Source organism: Homalodisca vitripennis, chromosome 5, assembly GCF_021130785.1.
Source record: "Homalodisca vitripennis isolate AUS2020 chromosome 5, UT_GWSS_2.1, whole genome shotgun sequence".
Classification (NCBI taxonomy): domain Eukaryota; kingdom Metazoa; phylum Arthropoda; class Insecta; order Hemiptera; family Cicadellidae; genus Homalodisca; species Homalodisca vitripennis.
Window position 1 is genome coordinate 131,066,297 of NC_060211.1, and position 26,391 is coordinate 131,092,687.

The 26,391-nt window shown below is 32.1% G+C and overlaps 1 protein-coding gene across 1 annotated transcript; it reads right to left on the bottom strand.

The window, feature by feature from the left end:
* Window positions 1–55: 55 nt before the first annotated feature.
* LOC124362900 lies at window positions 56–24,599 on the bottom strand. The gene is made up of 6 exons (XM_046817775.1): window positions 24,443–24,599; window positions 7,893–8,008; window positions 5,723–5,848; window positions 4,264–4,508; window positions 1,193–1,326; window positions 56–428 (listed from the first exon to the last, which is right to left on the bottom strand). The coding sequence occupies exons 2-6, from the start codon at window positions 7,989–7,991 to the stop codon at window positions 160–162; spliced, it is 873 nt and encodes a 290-aa protein (XP_046673731.1). The 5' UTR covers window positions 7,992–8,008; window positions 24,443–24,599; the 3' UTR covers window positions 56–159.
* Window positions 24,600–26,391: the final 1,792 nt, after the last annotated feature.

Below are 26,391 nucleotides of genomic sequence, written 5' to 3' on the forward strand. Positions count from 1 at the left end.
GATTCAAAATTCAAAAGTAATGATTGAATTTGACGAGGAACAAAAGTAAACAGCAAACTTTTGCAAAAATATATTTATTTTAGCGAAGATTTTTGAGATGTTATTTAAAAAGCTTGTGAAGAATTAGTAACACAGATTGAGCAAATATCACAGCCAGTATCAAGTTTTGGTGACGGCATAGTACTTGGTGGGGATAAATGGAACAAAGTTGAACTTCTTGAAGAGACTCTCGGAGGAGGAGTTCTTATTGTCGATGATCGCTATAGGAGTCCTCTGGCGCTTGATCGTCTCCCGAATGATGCTAGTGATCAGTAAACTGGCGTAGCCCTTGCGCCGTTCTGGCGGATCTGTGTGGAGGATGAAGATTGCGCCGGCATGGTTGCACAAACCGTGACTCAGCAACTTCCTGTCACTTTTGCGCACGACTCCTACACAGAAGCAATAGTAGATTTTAAAGTTCCTTCTTTTAATTAGTACAGTGGTTACTTTCATTTGGGAGTGCGAGCATTATGAAATATGCACAATTTACAAAAATAGCATACACGCTGGCAATATTAAAAAGTACAGTCCTATTTTTATTTACGTTTATTAAAAACATTATTAGTGCAAGCTGTAAACATATTATATTAAGGTATGAGAATATAAAAAAGTAAACAGGCCTTAATGAACGTCTTTTTTGAAATGTAACTTTTTGCCTTATTATTTGATAATTTTTCTGCCCACTAACATTTGTGACCCAAAAACCAATATGGTTCGTTTTTGGATCAATAGGACCCTATGTGTCAAGTTTCAAACCTCTAGGACGTTAATGAAATCAAGTGTTATCTAATAGATGGACAGACAACGAAACGATTTAAGATAGACACATCCTCGAAGGAGTTTTGAAAGTGTTCAACCTTTCCAGTCAAAAACTAAGATGGTGGGAGTACAGACTTTGGGACACTTACTAATTTTTGGCGAAGGTGTATGATAACTTTCAGTAATATTTTTTTGAAATTAGTTTTATAGAAGACATCTATGACATACATCTACATTTCAGAATAATTACGTTTATTTATTAATAGGTAATACAAATTTTCTGGACTATGTCTTTTTATAGCATTCAGTTAAATTCATGGATATAAGTAAATGTCCTACTAAAAATATTTGAGGCAAAGAAAATTAACTACATATAACTAAGTTAGGAACTTACCCATTCCAAAACTAGTAAGAATGCAGTCTTTAATCATGTTTTCAGAGTCTAGGAACTTAAGTGACCATTTTTCATTGATCTCTTTGGCGTGGCCTTCATTCAAAAACAGAATTGTGACATCTGAAGGCGGATTTCTAAACAAAACAATACAACTTTTTATTATTGTTTATGCAAATTTTCAAATTACCAGTTCATTATTTACCACAATTAATGTGATAAATAACTAGTAATATGTTGTATAACATCAAAAATATAAAATTGATAACATTTAAAAATTTGTTTACAGTACACATTATTGATAAAATGTCTTGAATACAGTTTTCTATCATTGTAATTTAGTTAATTATTGTTCTTAATATATAATTTGTGCTTAACTTACATTACATTTGAAGCTGCAACTTTTTAAGATCCATAAAATTCCATTCTTTCTAATTTGTATTTGACATTAACATGTAAAAAAATTGACATTTAACTTCATTACAGTTACGTTTTGAGTTATTACATCGATCAATAACACTATATAAATGGTTGATGTTACATAGTTTACTGAAGGATGACATATTTAAAGTTCTTTAAAAAAATGTATATAGCGTATGTTATTTTACTCGGTGGGTGGAATCAGTTTTTATTATGCTAGTTTTGGGTGATAAACGATTTCACGAAATTTTGAACCTGAATATTGTAGATTGAATGATACTTAGAGGTCTCTAAGTAAGGCCTCTTTCACAATTAATGCGGAATTTAAATGTTCCATGATAATTTATTACGAGTCAGTATTTATCTTCTCATAAAGATAGTATATATAAGATTATCATGAGATACCATTAAATTATATTATTAATTATTTAAAAGTTCTGTATAAGAACATATATTAAGAAAGAAATAAGGTATTTCATGACTTTTAGCACAAACATATTACTCCTGAATCATCGCCACAATATCATATTTTCATATTTGAAAAAAGTTAGTTCCAAAATAATAAATACATGATGGCGGCAGCAAATGGACGATTTCAAAATAAAGCATTTTCTAATAATTTGTGGTGATTACATAATGGTAATGCATACTTTTGCAAGATCCAGAAAGAAAGCTCTCAGAGGGAGTTTAAAAATGTAATAAATTCATGGAGACAATGAAGAAGACCCAGACTGGGTTTTATGAATCTACCCAAACAAGAATGTAACAAATAAAATTTTTTAATAAATAACTTGTTCTATGAAATTGAAACTTTAAAAATGGTATTTAAAGCAATAAAGTAATTAATACGCATAACTGTATTTACTCGTATGATGCTATAATCCTTTCATAATTGAACAACACGCTATTAATTCGCGTAGACTATCGTTTTATATGGTATTTAGGAGCGAAATTGAACAATTTTTTAACAATATAGATTATTATAAATTATTATACAATAAATGTTATAATAATACTAGCAGTTACTCATGGCCTCTCAAACAATTTCCTGCTGAAAACAGGAGCATCTTGAGCATAATGTTCTAAACTTACATTCTGAACAATCCAGAGATATGTAATAGTCACTGAAAAATATTACTATCCCCTGATCTATTATAGATTTAGTGTAAAGAACAGTGTTTTGGGACTATGAATTCAAAGAGTGAACAAGTTTTTATTCGTACCGTGAAAGAACTTGCTTTTCATTCGACGTTACTTCATGGAATAGATCCAACGATATAAGTAACAATCGAACTGTTTTAGTATGGAGGAATCCTAAAGTCGTAAAGTCCTTAAAGTTTCCAGTTAACGCATATTTTAGGTTTATGTTATATCAGTTGTCTTTGTTAATGGCTTCAGATGTTAAGCGAAATTACTTATGGGTCTTTTTAGGCTTTGCACATGTATGAACACTTCTGATTCGAAGAAACTATGTTTCTGACACCAATGATGAATTTACTTAGTTGTCCCGGTCAATAAAATACCGTCAAGAAGTATATAAATTTATATTTTGTAATTGATGGCCATTGTTATTTACTTACAGTTTCCTTTGTTGACTTGAAACAAAACAGGTCTAAGAAGTCTATTTCTGTGAAATAAACTAAGGCGGGATTCCAAATCTGATATATAACTAGATAGTAACTTTGTCTTTGATGTCTGCATTGCGATACTGATCAAGCTCTGCATACTTCATATTTGCTAAAACGTAAAGTTGTGTAATTGAAACAAATATTTTAGTTGTCCTATCTGAATAAAATTTGTATTCATTAGCAATTTTACAAGAAGTCGAAATAAAAAATGTTACTATCAAGCTTACTATATGCTTTGAAGACTATAAATGTAAACAAATTTAAAATGGCATTTAGATTAATTAAACATATGGATGTGCTGTCATGTTACCTATCTATACAGAACAGTTTTTTTACATTTAGCGGGTATTTTAATCAATAACATTATGTTTGTAGCAATGCATTGCATATGAACATTTTCGCAACTTTAAAGACCACTGGTTGAGGGAGGTTCTGAGGTCAGTGAAATAGATCCTTCAGTGCACCTTTGGGACACTAGATAAACCTATGTGCAAATTTCAGATCTCTATCTCTCCTGGTTTTTTTTTTCTGGGCGTTGATATCAGTCAAGACATCAACTTGCATATACAGTACATATATAATTATTTATTAACACTAGTCATGTTGAAAATGTATACGCTTAAAATTAATAAACACCATGAGTATAATGTATCTTAATGTATTTCGTAATAAAATAGAATCATTCCAAACCCTATAGATATTTCGAGACACTATGTTTTGTATTGCATTAAAGGAAAAAATATGATGAACACGGAAGAGGTAAGAAGTCGACAGAGAGGGAGTTCATGAACTACCTTTTAACTGAAACGATTTTCAAAATTGGATAAATGAATTAATTCCTTGACCCCATACAGTGTTTGTATTTCCAGTGGTTATTTACTCAAGTTCTTAGTGGGTTACACCAAGTTGTTCAATATTATACCTCTGTACCTTAAGTGATAAAATGATGTGGGTGCCAGAAAGGCAATGTTAACTCGCAATTGAGATATAATCTACTTGTTTTGTCAATAACATCGTAGGACTAACCTCTCATCAAGTTTGTGTTGTTCTTCAGGATTTATCCAATAGAGGCTGTTTGTAGCCTCGGTATACTTGACTCCTCGGCCCTTGAGTGTCTCGAGTACGAAGGGCCTCACGCTGCCGTATACAACGTCAAATATCACTTGGTCCTTGTCCCAGGGCACTGCAGGATTCTGCAACGCTGCAGCAATGTCCTGCGTGTCGTCACCGCAGCTGTAGATGTGCACGTACGTTGTACTGGTGCTGTTACCCTGCAGATTCATCTTTCAACTAATAACTTGAAAATGTTACAGTGTCTATGGTTATAATATAAATAAGTCTTGTGATGAAATCAATCTCAGTGGAATGTTTATTATAAAAAGGCAGGAGTTCGCCACACCAGATGTGTCATGACTGTAACAGGCTTAGTGTTTGTGTGCACCTTAATATCTACAGCTCATTTGATTCTAGAGATTTCCTGCGGATAGACTTGAAAATGTTACAGTGTTCATGGTTATAATACATATAACTTGGTCCTTGTCCCAGGGCACTGCAGGATTCTACAGCGCTGCAGCAATGTTCGGCGTGTCGTCACCGTAGCTGTAGATGTGCACGTACGTTGTACTGGTGCTGTAGATTCATCTTTCAACTAATAACTTGAAAATGTTACAGTGTTCATGGTTATTATACAAATAACTGTTGTGATGAAATCAATCTCAGTGGCATGTTTATTATAACAAGGCAGGAGTTCGCCCACACCAGATGTCACGTAACGGGCTTAGTGTCTGTGTACACCTTAATATCTACAGCATGCACCATCATAGAAAGAAAGCATTTTTGTGTATGTAGAAATGAAGTTTCACTTAAAGTTTTAAAGTAAATAGATAAAATCTTTCTCGAAACATCTTGCCACAAATGTATTGGATTTTTTGTTCATTAAATTAGGTTCCATAGCAGTGTTCAAATTTTAAAATGATAGGATTTAGTTTGTTTACCAACTTATTTATTCTGCTTTTTCTAGTTGCCATTATGGTTACCCCTAAGACCAATGTAAAAATATACACTAACGCACAGCCAAATCCCATGGATGACATGCACCATCATGAAAACTCGTGCATAATTTGAAATTAGTTAGTTTTCGAGATATTGGCCTGACAGACAAACAAATAGACAGACAGAAATGCATTTATTCCAGCCCACGAGTAATGGAATTCCTTAAAGCTTAGCCAATTAACTGATTTCAGATCAACATCTTTGGGTCTTGGTTTAATCTTTAATATCTGTTAGACCTAAGTAATATTACAAAATTCATCTAAGCATAACATATCTAGAACAGAGTTTTAGTTCCTGGGCATATAATGTCTTTGGTTTAATATTGGCTGGAGTCTTAATTTTATAAAAAACATTTGTCTATAAAGAAGGAAGAAGTTAATCCCGATCAAAGTTTCTGTCCTCGCTCAATATAGGAATAGAATCGTTGTATTACCTTGAAAGATGTCAATACAATGATTGTTCCCTCATCAATGGTCTTTCCAACTAAGAACAGCCTCTGTTTGAAGTTGCAATAAGTTGATTTCTTGAATTCTTGCATAAGTTTAATCAGCTGGTGCATCTGAAAAATAATACAGAAATGCACAACCTTTTGAAATAGAGAATTTGGTTTTACAGTTTAAAATTCTCTTTATCTAAAATATTATTGTTCTGGCCTCGTGATGGATCCTTAACCTATGAGGTAATTAGGTCTTCACAAGTGGACTACGTCTGTTCAACTGCCTCAACCTTTTATATTGACGCCAGTAAGTAATGTGTATTATGGGTTTAACGTAGATAATGTTTTAAAACTCTACATCTTTATGGTCGTAGTTGTCAATTGCAGTCCAAATTAAATTAATATAACGGAGTGTCGAATAACTTGAGAGAAAGTATGAACAGAACTAATGAGTTTTTCACAAACAAATGGTTGGACTTCCATATGAGCTTTTGAGCCAATAATCAGTAGGGCTCTTTCTTGAAACAAGAGAAACAAGTCTACCTTCTACGTTTCAAGTCTCTATGACCTTCCAATCAAGAGTTATAGCACGGAAAGTTAACGAACGAACCACTCTCTTTGACCTTTTGACATAAAAATCAATAAGGTTCTTCCTTTGACAAAGACGAATCTATGATCCAAGTTTCCAGACTTTAGTACCTGTCAATCTATCAAGGGTTGGTACATAGATGAACAGACGTACAGAGAGACTGATTGTTCTTAGACTTTTTGACTCTAAAATCAATAGGGCTATTCCTCGTACGAGTATTAACAGAAAGCTACATGCGAAATTTAAAGTCTTCATGATATTACTATCAAGAGTATATCTGATATATTCATCGTACATAGGAGTAACGGACAGATAAACAGATGGACTGTCTTTTGATCCCAAATCACTAGCGATCTTCCTAGTACAGGAGGTACATACTTACCAGTCTTCAGGATCCTTCTATCCGTTATTGTTCTATAAACGATTTCAATAAGGCTTTGTCGGGTCCTCAAAAATGTACAAGACTATCATGTTAAGTATTGCAAACCCAATTTGTTTAAGTAGTTCATGACACTCGCCTAGACTAGTACTATAACAACTTTGTTCTAGCTATTATAACGCACTAGTTGCTTAAGCAACTTTTAAATTCGAATCTTTAAACGTTGACGGCTTTGTAATAAGAACTCTAACCATGTATTAACTAGTGTTTTACACATGGGTCTCGTTAGACCACAGGTCACAAACTATCTTTATCTTCAGTTACATATTTATTATAACAGATGATAGGAAAGCCATTCAAAATATGCTAACAACTAAATACGCACAACCTTTTTGAACATTCTGCACATACTAAAAATATACAATACAAATAAAATAAGGTGCGTAACAGTTGCGTAACAGTTGCGTAATGCAACTTGACACAACTCGTTGTTCACACAATTACCAAGTCCAGAACATTCACTTGAATCTCGTGCGATGAACATAATATTTGCGTGAACTGCTAATAACCAATAAATATGAAAATATAAAAGAATACAAATATGAATATTGTAGTATTAAATGATAATCATTAATTATTTCATAACTTTCTGCTTGAAGTAATATGAAATACAAAAGTGGATATTTATGGCTATGGGACTATTAAAAAAAATTGACATTGTATACCATTGACAATTAATTGTGATTAATTGTCTCAAATAATGATAAATTGATTGTACTCAAATTAATTTGTAACGGTTTAATTAGTTAATTAACCTATTGGTTAATTGTAATTGGTTAATTTTTAAGGAGTTATGTATACTGAAACATTTACCTGTAGTTGTAAAAAAATCTGGCGTAATTAAATTCAAAACCTAAAATTAATTATTAAAAAAAGTTTTGAACTAAAAACATTAAATATAAATGTTGCTTCTTAAAATATGTTTTTTGGATATGGCATACAATATGTTTTGTACTGTGTTAAAAAAATTTAAGGGAAATACAAGTTTAAGTAACAAGATGAAAGTTTATTTACATTTCTTAAATCCTTGGAAATTGAATATATCTGGATGAAGATTTCTTTTGTAATTACAACAATAAAAATATATTACTTTAAATAAAAGCATAATATCTGCAATAAACAAAACAGAAATGACTAACCAGGAATGAGAAGGGCCAGTTTCCATCGGCCTTGAGTACTTCGAGCACTTCCGGCACCTTCTTCTCCTCCACCTCCACTAACACGTCTCCGTTCCCCATCTTAGACGCTCTCCATCCTGTTGACATTAACGAAAAATGAGCTGTACACAAAAGAACTAGAAGGTATATAATGTTCAAGATAACTTTGATGAGAAGGTGAAGATAGCTACAAAAGGTTTAGAAAGGCATGGCCATTCAAGTCTCTTTCTTACCCAATCTCGATCATTTTATGAAATTGATAACTTGTAAACGAGGGTGGAAACCAGTGGTGCATCTAAAATTGTATCAGGGGACTTGTGGGGGAAGAGAGAGTTCCGTTGTTGTCTTCCAAAACTTTGGAGTTGTCGGTAAAGACATACATGTTTTTTATGAATGTTGTGTAAATTTGTTAATGTTTTGTCAAATGTATAATAAATTGGTTCAAAAATGTATTTACTGTAATGATCAATAACAGCTGAATATAAGGGTGTGAGTGAAAGTTTTATGGTGAGTGTATGAAATATGACTGAAGGAAGTCGTACAATGTGATTGAAAAGTAAGTTGTGCACCCTTAAAAGTTGTTGTTATTTTATATATGTCGTGATAATTCTTTTTAATAAGGGTCGTTTCCCTCCCTTTAAGAACACTTCCCTGAGGAGATGTTTTTTTTTTTTTTTTTTTTTTTTTTTTTTTTTTTTTTTTTTTTTTTAATTTTGATCGCAACTGAGGGAAAACGACAGGAGATAAGCATGTGGTGTAAAAAGAATGTTTTACCCCTTTAAACTTACTTTTCAGTCAACCTGTATGTTTTTATTTACTCACATTTTAGTTTAAAATTGTATTTACTGTGATAATACATTCCTCATTAAAGTAATACAATCGGTGTTATGTCCAGTTACCTATTTTTAATTAAAAAACTACCAAGCATGATAATTCAATATACCTTTCCTAATCACTATAAAAAACAGAAAACGTTTTGATTGCGTCAACGTACGCATTTAAAATAGGAGTTTTGATCAAGTTATCACGCCCACATAATAACACCTGAAGTTTACAGTGAAGGTGTTACAGCGCGTGATGAAAGAGGACTGAAGTAAGTGATATGTTTTATTCATACAACATTTGGTTTACTTAAATAATATTTAATTACAGATATTTTTACTGGAAATATAATTTTCTTAAAATTAGAATATTTAAAACTAAGTATTTCACTGAAGTCATAACTTATATACGAGTACATTAAATTCTAATCTCCAGTAGCTTTCCCTCAAAATTCAAAAAATGATCTCCTCAGGGAAGTTTTCTTAAAGAGAAATGACTCTTATTTACAAAAAAAATCACAGCATAATTTGACCGAACCTAAGTGGTTAAATTTGGAAGAAAAAATGTTATTTGTAATGAGTTTTAATGTCTACTTATAAGTTTAGCAATAGATACTGATATTTGAATTGCACGATACCAATTACGCTTACGCATGACCTGTGTAGAACGTAACATTCTAAGCTCTTTACTCACGTCATCATGTTCTTCCTTTTTATTGTAAACATTTGTAAATAGTGCTCATTTATAACTCCTTAGTAAGCAACTTTACTTTCTTTTGTTCAGTTCGTATCCGTTTTTTGTTTATTTTTATTTTTACCTTTAGTTTTATCGTTTCAATCAGTATTCAAATCCAATTGCAATGTATAAATCGATGTGGCCAAACTATGAACTTAATTTAATGTTATATAGAAAAATAACTTGTTATAATTAAGGGTTTGGTCTAGAAGGTAATTAGGGGAGGGGAGGACTGCCGGGGCCCACTGGTTACAGATTACTTCTAGTACACAAGAAACCAGTACATTCAAAATTTAAAATTTAAAGTGTGAAATAATGGATTTCAGGGCTATTTCAGACTTTATTTTAACCTCAATAATTAAAATGCTTCAGAGCTTTTAAATGCTTAAGGTAGTGAAATTTCTTTTCTGTGAAATTGTTGTTTTTATTGTTGAAACAATTTTCAGTCTTTGTTCTTTACAATGCTTTACCTGAGAAAAAAAAACATTTTTCTTTATTTTACAATGAATTGTAGTATTTGGAGGCACCTTGAAATCATCACAACAGGTAACGGACTACAATGAAGAGTATGCATTCTTTTACAATACGTCAATAAAAGATTACTTAAATGAATGGTATGTTTTTGTATACAAAAATATAATTCATAACAATTGTTCATTTAAGAGACGTACTTTTCAAATAATATCTCATTTAAAATGTTATTTAATTGAGTCTTAGATCCTAAACTTATCATTCCTTGAAGTCATATTCATACGTACTATAAAGGATTCACATTCTAATTTTCAGCACTTTTTCCCTTGGTCCTGGTTATATATAATTGTTCAAATATCTAATATAAATAGCTCTATATTCATCGTAAAATGATCAGAGTTTTCCTGTATTTATCCAACTTTAAATATAGATGCTGAAAGATTTATTTAACGACACACATATGGTTGTCCTGTCGTGACTTGGCAGTAATTTGAGAAGAATAAACCAATCTGTCCGTGCTGAACGTGATCTCTAGACTTATCCTAGTTATTTCTCCAATCCCAGAACTTACTCGAAATTGTTTATATGGTTGTTGAAATTCAGTTCACATTATCACCCTGTCCCGATTGTATCATCCTCAGTAACATATTTTTTATTATGACTTCACATTAATTTTTTTCAGAGGGCTGATTTATTGTGTAAAACATCTGTAAATTTCTATACGCGTACTTCAAGGTACATTATGTTTTATTTCCAGAGTTGTTTAATTAAAAGTGATTTTTTAATCGAAAAAATGAGTGCATATAGTTTGATGTTAATAATTTGGTTTGCCATGCATCTGATATTATCTCTGTCACACGATTACTGACTGGTTTAAGTTCAAATGTGTCTTAAAGACTGATCAACGAGTATGCAGGAAATGGTTTTTGAAATGATTCACTTATAATAATATAAAAAATTGAGTTTTGGTTTTAGTTAGAAATATTTATTTATAACCTTCTCCAAGTCAAAAGAGTAATTTTGTGAAAAACGTTTCGTGTACACGAATGTAGGTATATAAGCACCAGTAGCAAAAAAAGAATAAAAAAATAAACGTAGGTCTACATATACTGGTTTAGTATATTACTAATTACAATAGTACATTATAAATTCCGTTTAACAACTTTTTAATTGTTTTATATTTTTACTTAAAACACTTAAAATAACTTAAAAAATTGCTTATCACGCTTTAATAATTCAAAATGAATTTAGTGTACATCAGACACCTACAATAAATAATATTTTATATAAAACATTTTATATTTTGTATAAGGTATGTATTTACTTTTTTACAATGTGTTGGGGGCACGGAATTTTCACTTTCATCAAACATAATTACAGTAGATCAAACCTTAGCTACATAATACACTAACTAGCATACAGAGATAATGAAACATTACATAAATGGTTTAAAATGTATTTTTATTTTTCAATTAAAGCTACCTTTACAGATAATTAAACCTTCGACTGCCAATGCAATAAATTATTAATATTTGAAAATAAACTGACATTAAATCGGATGTTTTCGACCTAATGTAATGTTTTTGAGGATAAATATAGATTAGAAACAACAACGCTGCTAAAGACAAGCCTTGTGGCACTCTGTGTTATTTCCTCTATACACTAATTAAAAACTGTAATTTTTAAATAATATTGCCTAAATTTCTCAAACAACTTATGAATTATTCGTAAGCAGTCCCTCTGATACCGTAGTTCGATAATTCAGGTAAAAGAATGTCATGATTTATGTGTCAAAGATTCTCTATCGAAAAGTCAAATTGAACTACTGACACTTTTCTTGTATTATACTAATTATTTATGCTACCAATGAAATATTGCAGTGCACATTTGTATTGCACCCTAAGTTATAATACAATCTATTTATTTTTATAACATTAGCAATACAATAAAACGTGTGTTAATGTATATTCCAATTTTTCATATTTTACAAATATTTTGGAAATGTTAAAGTTATTTTATTATTGTTGCGGGCTTATGAAATTTGTTATTTCGTTGTTAATTTGTGATTGTAGTACCAAAGAGAATAAATTTTATGAATTGATGCAGCACCAAGAAATAATGATGATAACTGACGGTGCTGATGTAATTGTTTGCTCCGGAGAAAATTGTAAAACCTAAACCAAAATAATTTTATGTTTAAGATTGCAAAATATTTTATTCACAACTTTGAAAAGTAAACTATTCCATTCACTACACTTCCCTTTTTTAGACTAATTTCTTCGCAGCTCTGGCATAAATAATTGAAGAGGACATAAAATAGAATCACGTAACAATGTAAATATTACAACTATCATTGGAACACGACCAAATACAATATTCATGCTAACTTAGACAGGTTTCGTCTTCACTGAGGTAATATCGACAACGTCCAGTTTTTGAGAAAGATAAATGTTAAGACAGTAGAAACTATTTAACCAAATGAGAGTAATTTCATAGAATTTGTAGCGAAATGATTGGCATTATGTCTGTATCTGAAGATTGAGTTTTAGTTTATACAGATGGGAAACAATTATAACCTGAAAACAATTATATTTTTTAACCCTTTCGCTGACGTCATAATTTTCTTAAGAATAGTTTTTCTATCGATTCAAAGAGAACCTACGTTTTGAGCTTGTACAGTGCAAATGGGATCTCTTATCGCAGACTTTTAATTTAATGTAATGACATAAAATAAGTTTATATTTTCATAAACACGTTGTTTGAATAAACATGTGATTTGTCAAGATAAATATTAAAGCTATGATCAGAATGAATTTTTAAGACAAAATTTATATAAAATACAGTAAAAAGTTAAACTTTTGGTTAATAATAAGAGTTCAAAATAGCTTTAGATGTAGCCTCTACTGAATAAATGTCTAGATCAGAAGAAATTTTACTAAATTAGTACTGAGACTAACAACAATTACATTATTAACACAAAGCCTATATTAACTGACAGAAATTCACTAGCTGTGCTAAAGAGTGTAAAGGCAAATTACAGTAATTCTCCTCCTCTAGAATACGATGTTAACTGATAGAAATTGAGTAGCTGTAGTATATGTAATGAAATTTAAACATTAGGTTCAGTTAGAATTTACAAAAACCTTTGAAATACGCGGGTCCTATTTTATAAAATAACTAACTGTTTCCCGCGGCTTCGCACGCATTTCGTAAGCTTTTCCTGTATGTGAGCACTTCTGGTTCAAGTGAATTATATTTCCATTGCCGATGTAGAGTTTGTCCTGTTACCACTTTCAATAAAAGTGTATGTTTATAGCCATTGTACACGTATATGTACTTTATTATAAAGTGGTCTAACACTCAACTTTTAAGTTCAACAAAACATTTATTTTAAAGACAAATATACACCATAACTTAGCGCCTTCCAATAGAGTTTGGCTATTTAATATAATTAACTGTCTCGTAATTGCAGTTTATAATGTGCATGCGCTTTGAAAACTTTGATCCTTTGCAGACCCACCTGTGGCGAGTTACATCAATGGGAAAAGCGTATAAACCTTCTCCGTGGAAAAATACATATACTTACAAATTTTCATAATAATCTGTCACATAGTGTACGATTCCATAAAGGACAAACACACAAACATTCATTTTTATATATAGATACAGGATTTATAGCCCAGAGCTAATATTGCAAACCAAGAATACGTTTGTTAATAATGTATATTGAAATAAGGAAGCATTGTATTTATAAATTCAATCTTAAACTTCAATTAGAATTTATAGCTTTTTAGGCCTTTAAATATAAGTAGGGTAAATAAACAGCACTTTGTTTTGTAACAGCAAGTGTTACAAATTGCATAGTGCAACACTTTTGATTTCTTCATAGCCCTGAGAGTAAAGTGTCAACAGAGTTGATGCCAGCCCGGCTCCAAGGTCGGATAGAGTCTGCTATGGACGTCTGTTGGGTAAGAGGTTAAGCCAACTTCTCATACTGAGCCAACCATGGTTTGGCACCTCGACAACACTCCCTGCCCTACCATCCAGTGTTTGCTTTTTGTGTCCCACTTTCCGAGCTTTGAATGGCTATGAGTAACTGATTACTCGTAGGCTATTTTTAACGTATTGGGAAATACTTTACGCTTCAACTGGTCTACAGTAATGGCAATGTACTCGTACGATTGGTTGTTGCTGCTTCTCACTAATCTATAGTTACAGCGTGTTCAGTTATAGGCTATCCCGCAGCTATTGAATATCGATAAAAGTTGATTACACGACTTTGCATGAGAATGATACCAATAAGTAATAAAAAATCATTAATCGAAAACGATTCTGACTTAATGGCACTGCAGAGGTGATATACTACATGTTCGTAAGTACTGGAAACCCCAAGAATATTTGATTATACTATAGGAAAAAATAGCCTAGTGTTAATTGCATTTTTAATAAAAGTAACGGACATTGATTTTTATATTTTGATATCATAGCATATTTCTTAAAGTTTAGTGTAGGGGCAGTAAAATAAAAGGTACAGTGTTTATATTTTGAAACTAAATGTAAATAATTATGTTGAAAATATAACAGGATTTCGGTCAATTTCTATAGTTATATGTTACAAAGATACAGCACTACGTTTTGAGGATTGTATCTATCCTCTTATTCAGGTGTCAAAAATTAAGAGAAACTTTAGTTCAAGTCAATCTGTGGCGGTGAATTCTCAGTCTCTCATCTCCTCTGGTATGTACAGCATGTGTTGTGTAGTGTGCAAGTATTGTGCAGTCTTACGATAGTTGTGCTTCTTTTTACTGCTCTTAACCTCAGGTATCCTTGGTTTTGTTCGTTTAGAGTTTTTTCTGATGTCAATTTTCACTTTGGCGAGTTAATCGCTATATTCTGATTTGAGTTTGCTTAAACTTATTTTACACCCAAAGAAGATAAATTTAAACCCTCGAAACCTAGTGTTGTATTTTCATAACACACAAAGATAGCCAATGGCTGAGATCCTGTTATTATTTTAAATCATGAATGTCCAATAATAAATTTTACGCAAGAATTAAATTATGTTCTTATGTTTTTTGTGTTGTGCTGGATATATATTATGAACTAGTGTCCAGTCCGGCGGTTTTAAAGATGGAAAAAAGCAGAAGCGATTTCTTTAGATTTTATTAGAGTTAATTTCACAAAAGGGGTAGAATGGCAAGCAACAAACAACTAATTTTGCAAAAAGAAAACGCGACCGAGAGGTGCTCTAATCAAGAAGTCAGGGTGTGATTTCCGGGGAAGCCAAATAATATTCTCTTTGACATAAAACCGATGTCAGCATGGCCAATTTAGAGGAATTTCAGTTTATGATTGTTTACTCTGATTATTCAATGTAAATGTTGCAACATGACGCCTCTGTTCCATATATCATCGTATTTCCTTGACCGAGGAATTATATCGTTTTTCATCTACCTAATCAGCTTATTGCTCCTCATTAGTACAAAACAGACATGCTACTTTCTCAATAGTTTCATTTGCCATAAAGTTATTGTACTTGGTGAACTGCTTTGGATTTCATTTGAAATGGTTAAATGATTGCTGCGCTTGCTCGTTTTCAAAAATTGTAGTCACAATTCCAATGTTCGTTGAGCAATTTCATCGATCAGTCCCTCCGTTTCTATTCTTTAAGCAACTGTAAATATGCCATCCTACACTGTCAAAAGAAATAAATTTCGAGTGGGCTACCTCACGTGCACACATTCATAATTTCCTTATGAAATTAAATGTTATAACAATGTTTAATTATTTAATCTGAAGAACACTGCGACAAAGTGAAAAGAAATAACAAAAACTGTGACCAGTTAATCGTAGCTTTTATGGTAGATTTTGTTATAGTGTAGGCTACCTATACGTCACGTTTAAATATCTTGCTATAAAATATCTCTGAAAATAAAGCATAGTGTAGTTTTTGAATAAATGTTGTATGACAAAATCAGCTTGTTAAAATTGTCGTCATGTTGGCTCTTACCGAACATTTCTACATAACTTCACCCAACATGACCCCAATACAGTCCATTTTTTAAACAGAGCTCAAAAATACTCTGTTAAAAAGTTTATATGTATACATTTATATGGTATATAACGTGGCTCGACTAAACAGGAATAACTCAAACAGTTTTAAACTTAGTTCATCGGCTAGCTTAGTACACCATTTCGTTTTACTACGGTGGCCGTTCAAACTTAATGTAGCTGAACCAGAACGAATATTTGCATGTTATTTAACTGTTACAACCAATCAGCTTATTTTTAGTTTTTTTTCTCTTTTAAGCCTCAGCTTCAGCTATGTAATCTTCGATGTACACTGGTTTATTTTCAAAGTACACACACTGTTTCGTGTCTATAAATTATTGGCCCTCCCCGGGATTTGAACCCGTGATCTCTCAGTTAGAAACCCGAGACTATAACCATTGGTCTACGGAGGAGGATAAATGTTAAGTTTGGCTATGGATTTCGAACAACTGCCTAACCAACACATGCGTGTTTTGGTGATCAGCTGTTGAACACAAATACTTTCATAATTGATTAGGTATTCTTGCCTCTATCAAATCCAAAAATAACAGGGAAATTTTAAAGTTAAAAGTTTCGGAAATCATTCCATCATCAGACTACAGGTTGAAATATAATCCATCGACAGTCATAATTTTAACCTGTAATTTCATATCTGAAACATGTAACTTTGACATCTAATTGTTGTTTTTTTCTTGGATTTTATGGAGGTAAGAATACCTAATTAATTGTCAATTTAATTTAAACGGACACGGAACATTAATTTGTGAGATATTTACTATTAATTTTTATTAATGTTTATAAATTTACTAAACATTTAAAACACTATAACTAAAATACACTTTCAATCCTGTACAAATTGCGATGTAGCATTCAACCGGATATACTAGTAATTGTGTTTTTTCTAATTGATAAATCGGGTTTCTGTAGTAATTTTTGCTTAATGGAAGATGTGTTTTCAACACCTCAGGTTACTCACCCCGTATACAAATAGATAAAGTTGAGTTGAGTGAATATGATAGAACTTTGTTTTTATTTAATACAATTTCTTTAATGACCATAACAGAAATACACTTTAAATACTGCACAGATCGCGTTGTTGCATTCAACCTGATATTGTGCTTTTAGTAATTAGTAAATCTGGTTCTCAAGCGGAGAAATACATCAACCCAATATCTTTGACGTATTGCCAGCCAGTGCTGCCAACTTACCCAAATATCAAGTTAATTTCTACAATACAATAAATAAACCAATAATCACCAACACTAATACATATCTCTGAGATATTTACTATCTCGTATATAAACGAACCATACTTTCCACGGTTCTTGACCTAGTGACGAGAGATCAGAAAATAGTGATAGAAAAATTTGAGAGTAACATTTTGAGAGAATTAAGTCAGTAATCCTTTTGAGTATGTTCTTTGAAATTTGTTCCGTTTTTATAGACTATTCTGACTAAATTGAAGCATCATAAGGTGGTAAATGAAATCTCTAAAAAACGAAATTAAAATTTTATTGTAGTACTTACCCTCTATTATTACTAGGCCCTTTAATCTTATCCACCTTAGCTTAAGCGTACTTTTATATTGATATGATATATTGTACACAAATTAGGTATCAATTCGTTTTTATAACAGTCATTTTTAAGCCCAAGAATACAACGTTTTATTAATTTTTATACTTATTTACAAGTTCGACATTGTTCTTTAAAAACATGTATTCAGGAATATGTGGAGGATATACGAACTCCAACCAGCATATAAATTTAGTGAACATTAGAAATATGGAAGGCTATGATGCAGAGTCTTATTGCTGGATGTCTTCCTAATCCGTAAAAGAGACATCTAGAGAATGACAGTCTTTCATTAATTTCAAATATGTATTTAAAATAATAGATACCTTAAATCGGCATACAAAAAATAAAGAAATCCTTTCAATAATATAAATGAAAAATATGTTTTACGTCATTCTATTCAGTAAGCGGGTTTGTCATCTACTGCTTTATTGAACATTCACTTATACGATATCCATGAGTCAAACGAGATCTCTCTATTGGATTTCAATCTTGTTGAAATATAGTGCATTCATCTCAGAACAAAAGAAAATGTTACGAAGGAAAAGTCATAACTCGTAATTTGCATAGTCAAATTGAACAAATGTTTAAGAATGTTACATATATTAATTTAAGAGCGAGCCAGCGTACTTACACTATGGTTAGATATGGACTGTAATTAGTCAACTTTTTCCAGCTGCGATTCGAGCAATGTTGTATTTATATGAGAAGAAGGACGATTTATTAAGGTGAGCGAGGGAGGTGAAATATGAGGAACTTGTGATTTCCATATTAACAATAGGACATGAAAATCTACCCTATGGTATTAGATTTCCAACAAGGATCATCGATAATCCTTTATGTTCATATATGTTCTTTTGCCTGTATTACAAATATTACTTTAGACAGAATTTTTCTTAGCAAGTAGCATAAATTCCCAGCCTAATGACCAATTTTAATAAGGAAGTCAAGGGAATTTGAGGTAAGTCAACTACTATCCTAGTGACCAATTCTAACAAGGAAGTTAAGGCAATTTGAGGTGAGTCAACTACTAGCCTAGTGACCAATTATAACAAGGAAGTGAAGGAAATTTGAGGTAAGTCAACTAATATCCTAGTGACCAATTCTAAAAAGGAAGTCAAGGAAATTTGAGGTAAGTCAACTACTAGCCTAGTGACCAATTCTAACAAGGAAGTCAAGGAATTTTGAGGTAAGTCAACTACTAGCCTAGTGACCAATTCTAATAAGGAAGTCAAGGAAATTTGAGGTAAGTCAACTACTAGCCTAGTCACCAATTCTAACAAGGAAGTCAAGGAATTTTGAGGTAAGTCAACTACTAGCCTAGTGACCAATTCTAACAAGGAAGTCAACGCCAAAGAGTGGACTTTAACAATGTTCCACGTCATTTAGGAGGTTAGTGCTGATCTCATCCAGCCCTTTGCCTTGTGTGTCTGAGTCCTCTCGTGTATCCTACCACTGGTTCGTTCTGGGTAAGAAAGAGCAAATTACCTGGAATGTTAAATACAGTGGTGTGATGGACAATAAATGAAGATAGAAGAGCCGAACAGGAAGAGAGAACAGTTGAATGCTGTGGGCAATGTAGACCACGGCTCATTTAAATGTCTGGCGTTAAACAGTCTAATAATAGAGCACGCCTCAACAGTGGGTGAGCGGGTCAGCGTGGCAGAGCTAGCGCGACACTACAGCGTGAGGTAGATAACATAGCACTCCGGTCAACTTTCAACTAGTTCTGTCCGCCGACCAAACAGAGTAATTGCTGTGTCTGAATGCACTGCAGATCCTGGTCTCTCTGCTTTAATCCAGAAATGTTTGATTCCATGGGGTTTAAATTGAGCATGGTACTAAAGCATATTACGAGTATTTGTTGCCCAGAAACATGACTGTATGGAATTGACCCAAATAGTACTTTTTAGTTTATGAATATATACACCAAATAGCCTTTCAGAGATAAAGGACTCCAATGAGATTTATTAAATTAGTTTTCTTTAAGAGACTAAACAAATAAATCTAATATTACGTAGTTATATTGGATGCATGCAAATTAGAAACAAGTACAGGAGGACATTGAAATCCAGCCGAAACGCGACCTTTTTGTGTTGAAAACACCTTACTACTGGCTTTGTCATGTAGGGAAAAATAGTAAACTAGTCTTAATAATAAATTAGTATAAAATTGACACTTATTAGGAATGTTAATAACTTACAGTATGCCCTATAAACGAAACATTACCTAGTGAAATAATTTAGTTTGGTCAAATGTAATGGAAAAGGGAGAAGAAGATATTAATTATTAATGTATAGCTAATGTAAATTTATATATTGGCTAGAATTCGTGTATCCTTCAGATATTACCGAACACTTTTTTAAACATACACTGTAGGAGTGTAAACAGTACAATATCGTATCAGCATGAAAGTGATCTTGGGCTAAGATACATTAAATTAAAGAGCCTAGTGATAGAAGGCAAGTACTACACTGAATTTTCAATTAAATATTTTAGAGATTTCATTTACCATCTCATAATGCTTCAATTTAGTCAGATAATCTCTAAGAAGAAAACACATTTCAAAGAACGTACTCAAAAAGTGTACTGACTTTAATTAAAAAAAGTTACTCAGTATTTTGTGAATTTAGTCAGATAATCTGTAAGAACAAAACAGATTTAAAAGAACGTACTCAAAAAGTGTACTGACTTCAATTCTCTCTAAAAGTGACTCCATATCGTATTTTGTGACCTCTTGTCACTAGGTCAAGAACTGTGGAAAGTAGGGTTCATTTATATACGAGGTAGGCCTAGTAAAATATCTCACAGATATTTATTAGTGTTGGTGATGTTCGGTTTATTTATCGTAGAAATTAACTTGAAGTTCTGGTAAGTTGGCAGCACTGGCTGGCGATACATAAAAGATATTCGGGAAATTTGTTTCTCTGCTCGAGAACTATATTTACTAATTACTAAAAGCATAATATCAGGTTGAATGCAACAACGCGATTTGTAGAATATTTAAAGTGTATTTCTGTTATGGTCGTTAAAGAAATAAATATTATTAAATAAAAAATAAAGTTCTATCATATTGTCTCAACTTTATCTATTTGTATACAGAATGAGTAACCTTAGATGTTCAACACGCACATCTTCCATAAAGGGAAAATTATTACAGATATAAAAAAAGAATCAAATTTCAATCCTATGGGATTTAGTGAATAAACTTAAAACATTACATTACGTTTTATGTAAAAGATATACTAAAACTGGAGGTTCCAAGTTAGAATCTCCACATTTTAAAATAGAGAACCGATAATTCTCGGTAAATAGCTTTAATATCTAGTCAACAAAAATATGTTTCAAAAATATTATACAGCATCAAAATATCAAATCAAGGTATTAAAAAATAATTAAAAAAATAAAACACCGTTTCAGTTTCCACTAAAATAAGACTGAAAATACACACATAATTTATGTAAATAAACTTTTCTACAAAGACTTTTAAAATTAGGTGCCACGTTAAACTGTTTACATTGTTTGAGTTAAACAAATTTTAACTTTTTGAACTGTTATTTTTTGTGAAGGAAAGTTTAGTAAAACGACCACGTGATATGATTTTAACTTATTAAAAAAAATGCAATGCAGCTGCAAATATGATAATAAATTAAAGATATTTCGTTTGTTTGTTTGAAGAAAGATCACATAAATAACTCAAAGGTTGTACTAATGTTACTAATGGCTTAGACCCCAGCAGTTAACCATGTCGCTAAGCGTTTATTGAGGTTAATTTATTTTATATTTTGTCCTCTTGATTATCAAGATTTAATTTTAGCACTCGAATTGTTTTATAAATTGTGTGGGGTGGACGCACCATACTTAAAGTACGTAGGTTGTACTTATGTTACTAATGGCTTAGACCCCAGCAGTTAACCATGTCGCTAAGCGTTTATTGAGGTTAATTTATTTTATATTTTGTCCTCTTGATTGTCAAGATTTAATTTTAGCACTCGAAGTGTTTTATAAATTGTGTGGGGTGGACGCACCATACTTAAAATTTCAACTTTGTGCAAACCTTTACGCAACTAGCTGATAGATAGTTTAAATGACCTAAAAGATATTTTAGGAAATGTAAAAAAACTTAGGTACGTTCAGAAGTAAGAATCTTTTTCTTGCACGCGTCATGTGAAATAAAAAACCTAAGTACCAATTTTAAAACTTTGGTGTTGAATTTGTTAACAGCAACAAAACTTCTAGTCAAATGCTATTAAGATAATCAAATAATAATACAAATTAGGTATACAAAAAAAAATTTATTCTGTTTCAACAATATAAAAACACTGATTAAAAGTAATACAATTTGATTAAATAAAAACAAATCACAAGCGCATCTATTTTAAAATTTTCTCCCATGACCAACACTGTCAAACTATAACACTATCAAATCATCGTATGTATTTTAGACAAAGGATATAACAAAATAATTACAACTTTGTACTTAAAGATTTGTCACAGTAAAACTGGCCATCTTTATTAAAAACGAAATACGCAATTAAGTTTACAGTAGCCACAAGCGGAAGAAAATAAATTGAACAGAAACACCAGAACGTTTTAATGGTAGTATAACTAATATGAGCTATAAATTTCGAACCACAATGACAGACCTTGCTGCTAGCTGCGTCTGCGTGGAATGACCGCTCTGTTGTTTACTTACAGGTCATTATAGCGTGTGTACACCGTCTATGCCATAATTTTAATTAGGGTAAGTTTATGGGTTAATAGAAGAAGTAGACTGCGCTAATGATCAGTTTCTATTGTGTTCACCATAGACCGAGATAGACCTAAACCCTGCACATCGCTTCACCCCCACACAACGCCCATGGCGGTTAGTATAATATTGGTTCTTGAAATTTATTCTCTTTAATAATTCATAGCAATTTTGTTCTGCTCTCTTTTCCGTCTTGTCGGATGACCAGTTTCGATGCTAGTTGTACCGGCCCTTATATACTCCACCATACGCTAAGAGTGAAACCACTAAGAGTCTAGTCCAAGCAAAACTGAACACTGAATCTGCTTAGTTCACTTGTATATAGCCTAATGTTTGTTAAGTGACATCACTTTTGAGTATAAATCAAAGGCTACTCGTTTTCCCTGCTTGCAGTAAACACAACCAGGATTTGTAACTAACTCGGATTTTAAATTAATTAAGATTTGTTTAAATAATAGCAATATAATTAAAATCACTGTAGCAAATTGTTACATTTGGAATACCCTAACCACTATTTTTTGCTATGCGTAATTATCCGAGTTAAAATTAATATTATTACACAATTTTTGGAAATCTGATTATATTTCCCACCAAAATTTATTTGTTAGAGGCTAACGATGCAAGTTTGGATGAAGTTAAGTGCAGTTCCTAAAGTCTGTACATTTTAAGAGCAGTTTTAGAGCGAGATAGAGTTAGTATAAAGTAACTAACGTACGTTGAACATCACAACTGAATAATATTTTTCATACTGCATTTAAGATTAACACTAATGCAGTGTTAAGATGAAACAAAATTATCTTGTAGTCATCAATAAATATCCTAAATAAAATAACGCCATGAATCTTGTATCATCATTCACACATTGATTACTCCCAATACTGCACGCTTGCTTCAAACTTTCAGCCTTATGCCAGTATGGATCCGTGTTAGAATTTCGTTTCGGGCATAGCACTTTCGCTCGCTCATAAAAAAGTACACAGTGTTCTAGTTTGTTTACTATAGCACTTTTAAGGATCAATGTATTGGATTCTTTAAAGTTTCCGACTAGAATGAGAATTCAGTTAACACCAGAACACGATAGTTAACATTTCCAACCAGCATTCTTAATAATAGTCCTTAAACTGGAAAGTAAATTCTTTTTATATTAAAAACTAACCGTCAGTGTCATACACGAAAATCAATATTAAATCAGCGTCATCAAACCTTGGCTTTAAGAATCTCGTAGTTTTTAACTAATATTTAAGGTCTAATAATTTTATTGTTCGAGGGTATAAAGCTGATAAAAATACTATCAAAGATAAATTTTATTTTATATATTTAACCCTTTCGGCACCTACACTTCCATTTCGACCTCCGCGACTTCTAACGCGGGTGACGATCAGTTAGTTTCTTTCTTCGCTTTACCGAAAAACAAGGTTGTGAATAATACAAAATTACCACATGGTTTGAATATTATTTACACAAAAATATAACAACATTTCGTTATAAAGCTTAACCCTTTTACTATGAAGTCGAACAGTAGTATACTGTTATAACAGTCTCAGAAGAGTAAGAACATGGACGTTTCAAGGGAAAGGGTCAACGTCAGCGACATTAAGTCGCCTTGTCGTAAACATGTAAATGATGTCTTATTTCACCAGGCGAGGTTAGTGCTAAGAAGCACTATCTCATGTTCAGTTTGAGCAATTCATGATTTAGAACAGAAACATTTCTGATGTGTTTGTAAATATTCCAGGTTCCAAATTTAAACGGGTTTGTTTTGGATGATAGCCAATATCGTACACATAATTTATAATCTGAACAAGTTAACAATGTTTCAGCCCCCAAGCTCTAAAGTTTTGAGATGAACTTAACATTTAGTATACAGTATAATCGCCTCCTGAGATTAAGAAAGTTATTATTGTGTTGGTTTAATAAACTAATAAGCAGACTAATAAACTTAACCTAAATTCATTGGCCAAAGATAATCTAGCTATAAATATTTTAACAAAACATTAAGTCACTAATACCAATTGTCATCGAACCGATATTTCAGGAATTAAATCAGGTCACTTAGAAACCGTTAGTGATAGAAGTTCCAGATAAGGTACACTTATAAGACAAAACTTATAATAGATCAAAGCATACTTACAGTTAAAAACACAAATAGAAAATAGTAGGTGTTTGAACTGTGCACTGGTGACGGATAAAACGAAACTGGCTACTTCACAAGCACCTGGCCGGGGGTTCGTTGCTTCATCAGCCAACACTGGCACTGTCTCCCGCGCTGCCGCCATCTTGGCAACCCACCAGCTGATTTCATTCCGAGAACTTCCTCTAGCCTGTGATTGACGAGAGGGGATGTGCACATCTTGTCAACGGCGATGTCGTCATCCTATATTTTAGAGGGCAAAGTTTTAAGTAACTTTTTAATCCGCGGCAAGCAGCCAACAGTTTCCAAATTACGAGGTCAGATTTAGTTTGCTAGCCTACTCTTGAAATATTTTAGGTTAAGGTCGGGTCAGGAATCAATTTCTCGATTACTCTATCCTATGCACTTAACATTTACTCTTTCTTGGCAAAAGTCACCAAAGTTGAGTACCGAATGCATGACATGTATTTACTGACTGGAACAAGAGATGTAATAAAAATTGTTAAAATTGTCCAACTTTAGAAAATCGCAGTCTAAGATTAGTTAAAAAAACTTTTTATACCTTATATAGACCTAATAATTAAATTATATTATACAGTTTTACTTTTTAACGGTATAACGTACACAACCATCGTCTAATAAAGCAGTTTTAAAGAACCAAGTCAGGAAATATCCTACTGAATGCTCTTTTCCAACTATGCGGATAATCTGCTAAATGAGAAGTTCACACATGCTTGAGAAAGCATCGTGGGCGATATGACACAAATGACGCAGAAAATAGTCATTGCGCATCTTCTTGGCGCAATCTGTGCTATGGTTAGACCGAATGTCCAGCTACTCAGTACTGTGGTTGTTTAGGATACAGGTTCAGTTCTCTTCCTCTATGAAAATAATATCGAGACTTTGGTGAGAACATTAAACAGAATATTTTAGTAATTAGTTCAGATAATTCTGAACTAAGTGAAATATAATGTTTTGTATAGTATATTCAATTTGGCCGGGCCAGCTACGCGTTAACACCTTTTTGGCCTGCACAAACGACTTTAAACGTAATGGGGCCTTAAAGAAAACCGGGAATATACTTAAAGAAATAACTGGACAAACACTAAAACATAAAGATCGAATCAATTATCTCATAGTAAATTATATTCTAATTAGTAATAGCAAGGACATGGCAAGTGAATTAAGTACTTATTTCATATAGGTTGAAGAGGGTATTTATATTGAAGAAATTAAATTAAATAATTTTTATATGTTGATATTGTAAAGACAAATTTGCATTGGAAAATGAAATGACATCTATGTTTTTAGGATATGTAAATAAAAATGTTGTGGATTCTTTATAGAAACGATTGGAATATAATATATAAATACATAAAATTAGTTCTGGACTATAGAAGAAATTTTTTCTAAAAATACATTGTATATTTATTTTCATTGTAAATTAAAGTTTTAAAACTGGATTCTTTCCAAGTGGAATGAAAAAAATGTGATATCTATCTATAAAAATGGCTCTAAAGAGTTGTGCAACAATTACAGGCCCATATAATTTCTCACATGCTTCTCTGAACTAAAAGAAACGATCAAAAACAAAATATATAGCTTACTTGAAAAAAGCCTTCAATACTGTTGACCATACAATACTACTGTACATATTGGAAGCCTCTGGAAAGGAGCTTGACTATTTCGAAAGCTAAAATAAGATCCAAATGGCTAAGATAAATGACGAAATCAGTTGAGAAAGGATAATACAATATGGAGTACCATTAGGATCTGTATTGGGAGCCATTCTATTTACTATATTTATCAGTGATCTTTTGCAATGAAAAATGGAACTTTTTAAGTTAAAGTAACAACTTTTGCGGATTATACTGCGTTTTTCTATGTTGGAAGTAGTTGGGAGTATGTACAAAAGTTCATATCTAAAACTCTCATATCACTTAAATAGC

Bases quoted from the DNA above. Each gene is read 5' to 3' on its own strand.
- LOC124362900 (XM_046817775.1), bottom strand. From the start codon at position 7,991: ATGGGGAACGGAGACGTGTTAGTGGAGGTGGAGGAGAAGAAGGTGCCG. The intron at 4,509-5,722 runs GTAATACAACGA...ATGAATCTGCAG, and splicing joins TTGTATTGACATCTTTCAAG to GGTAACAGCACCAGTACAAC. The intron at 429-1,192 runs GTAAGTTCCTAA...GCTTCTGTGTAG, and splicing joins TCTTACTAGTTTTGGAATGG to GAGTCGTGCGCAAAAGTGAC.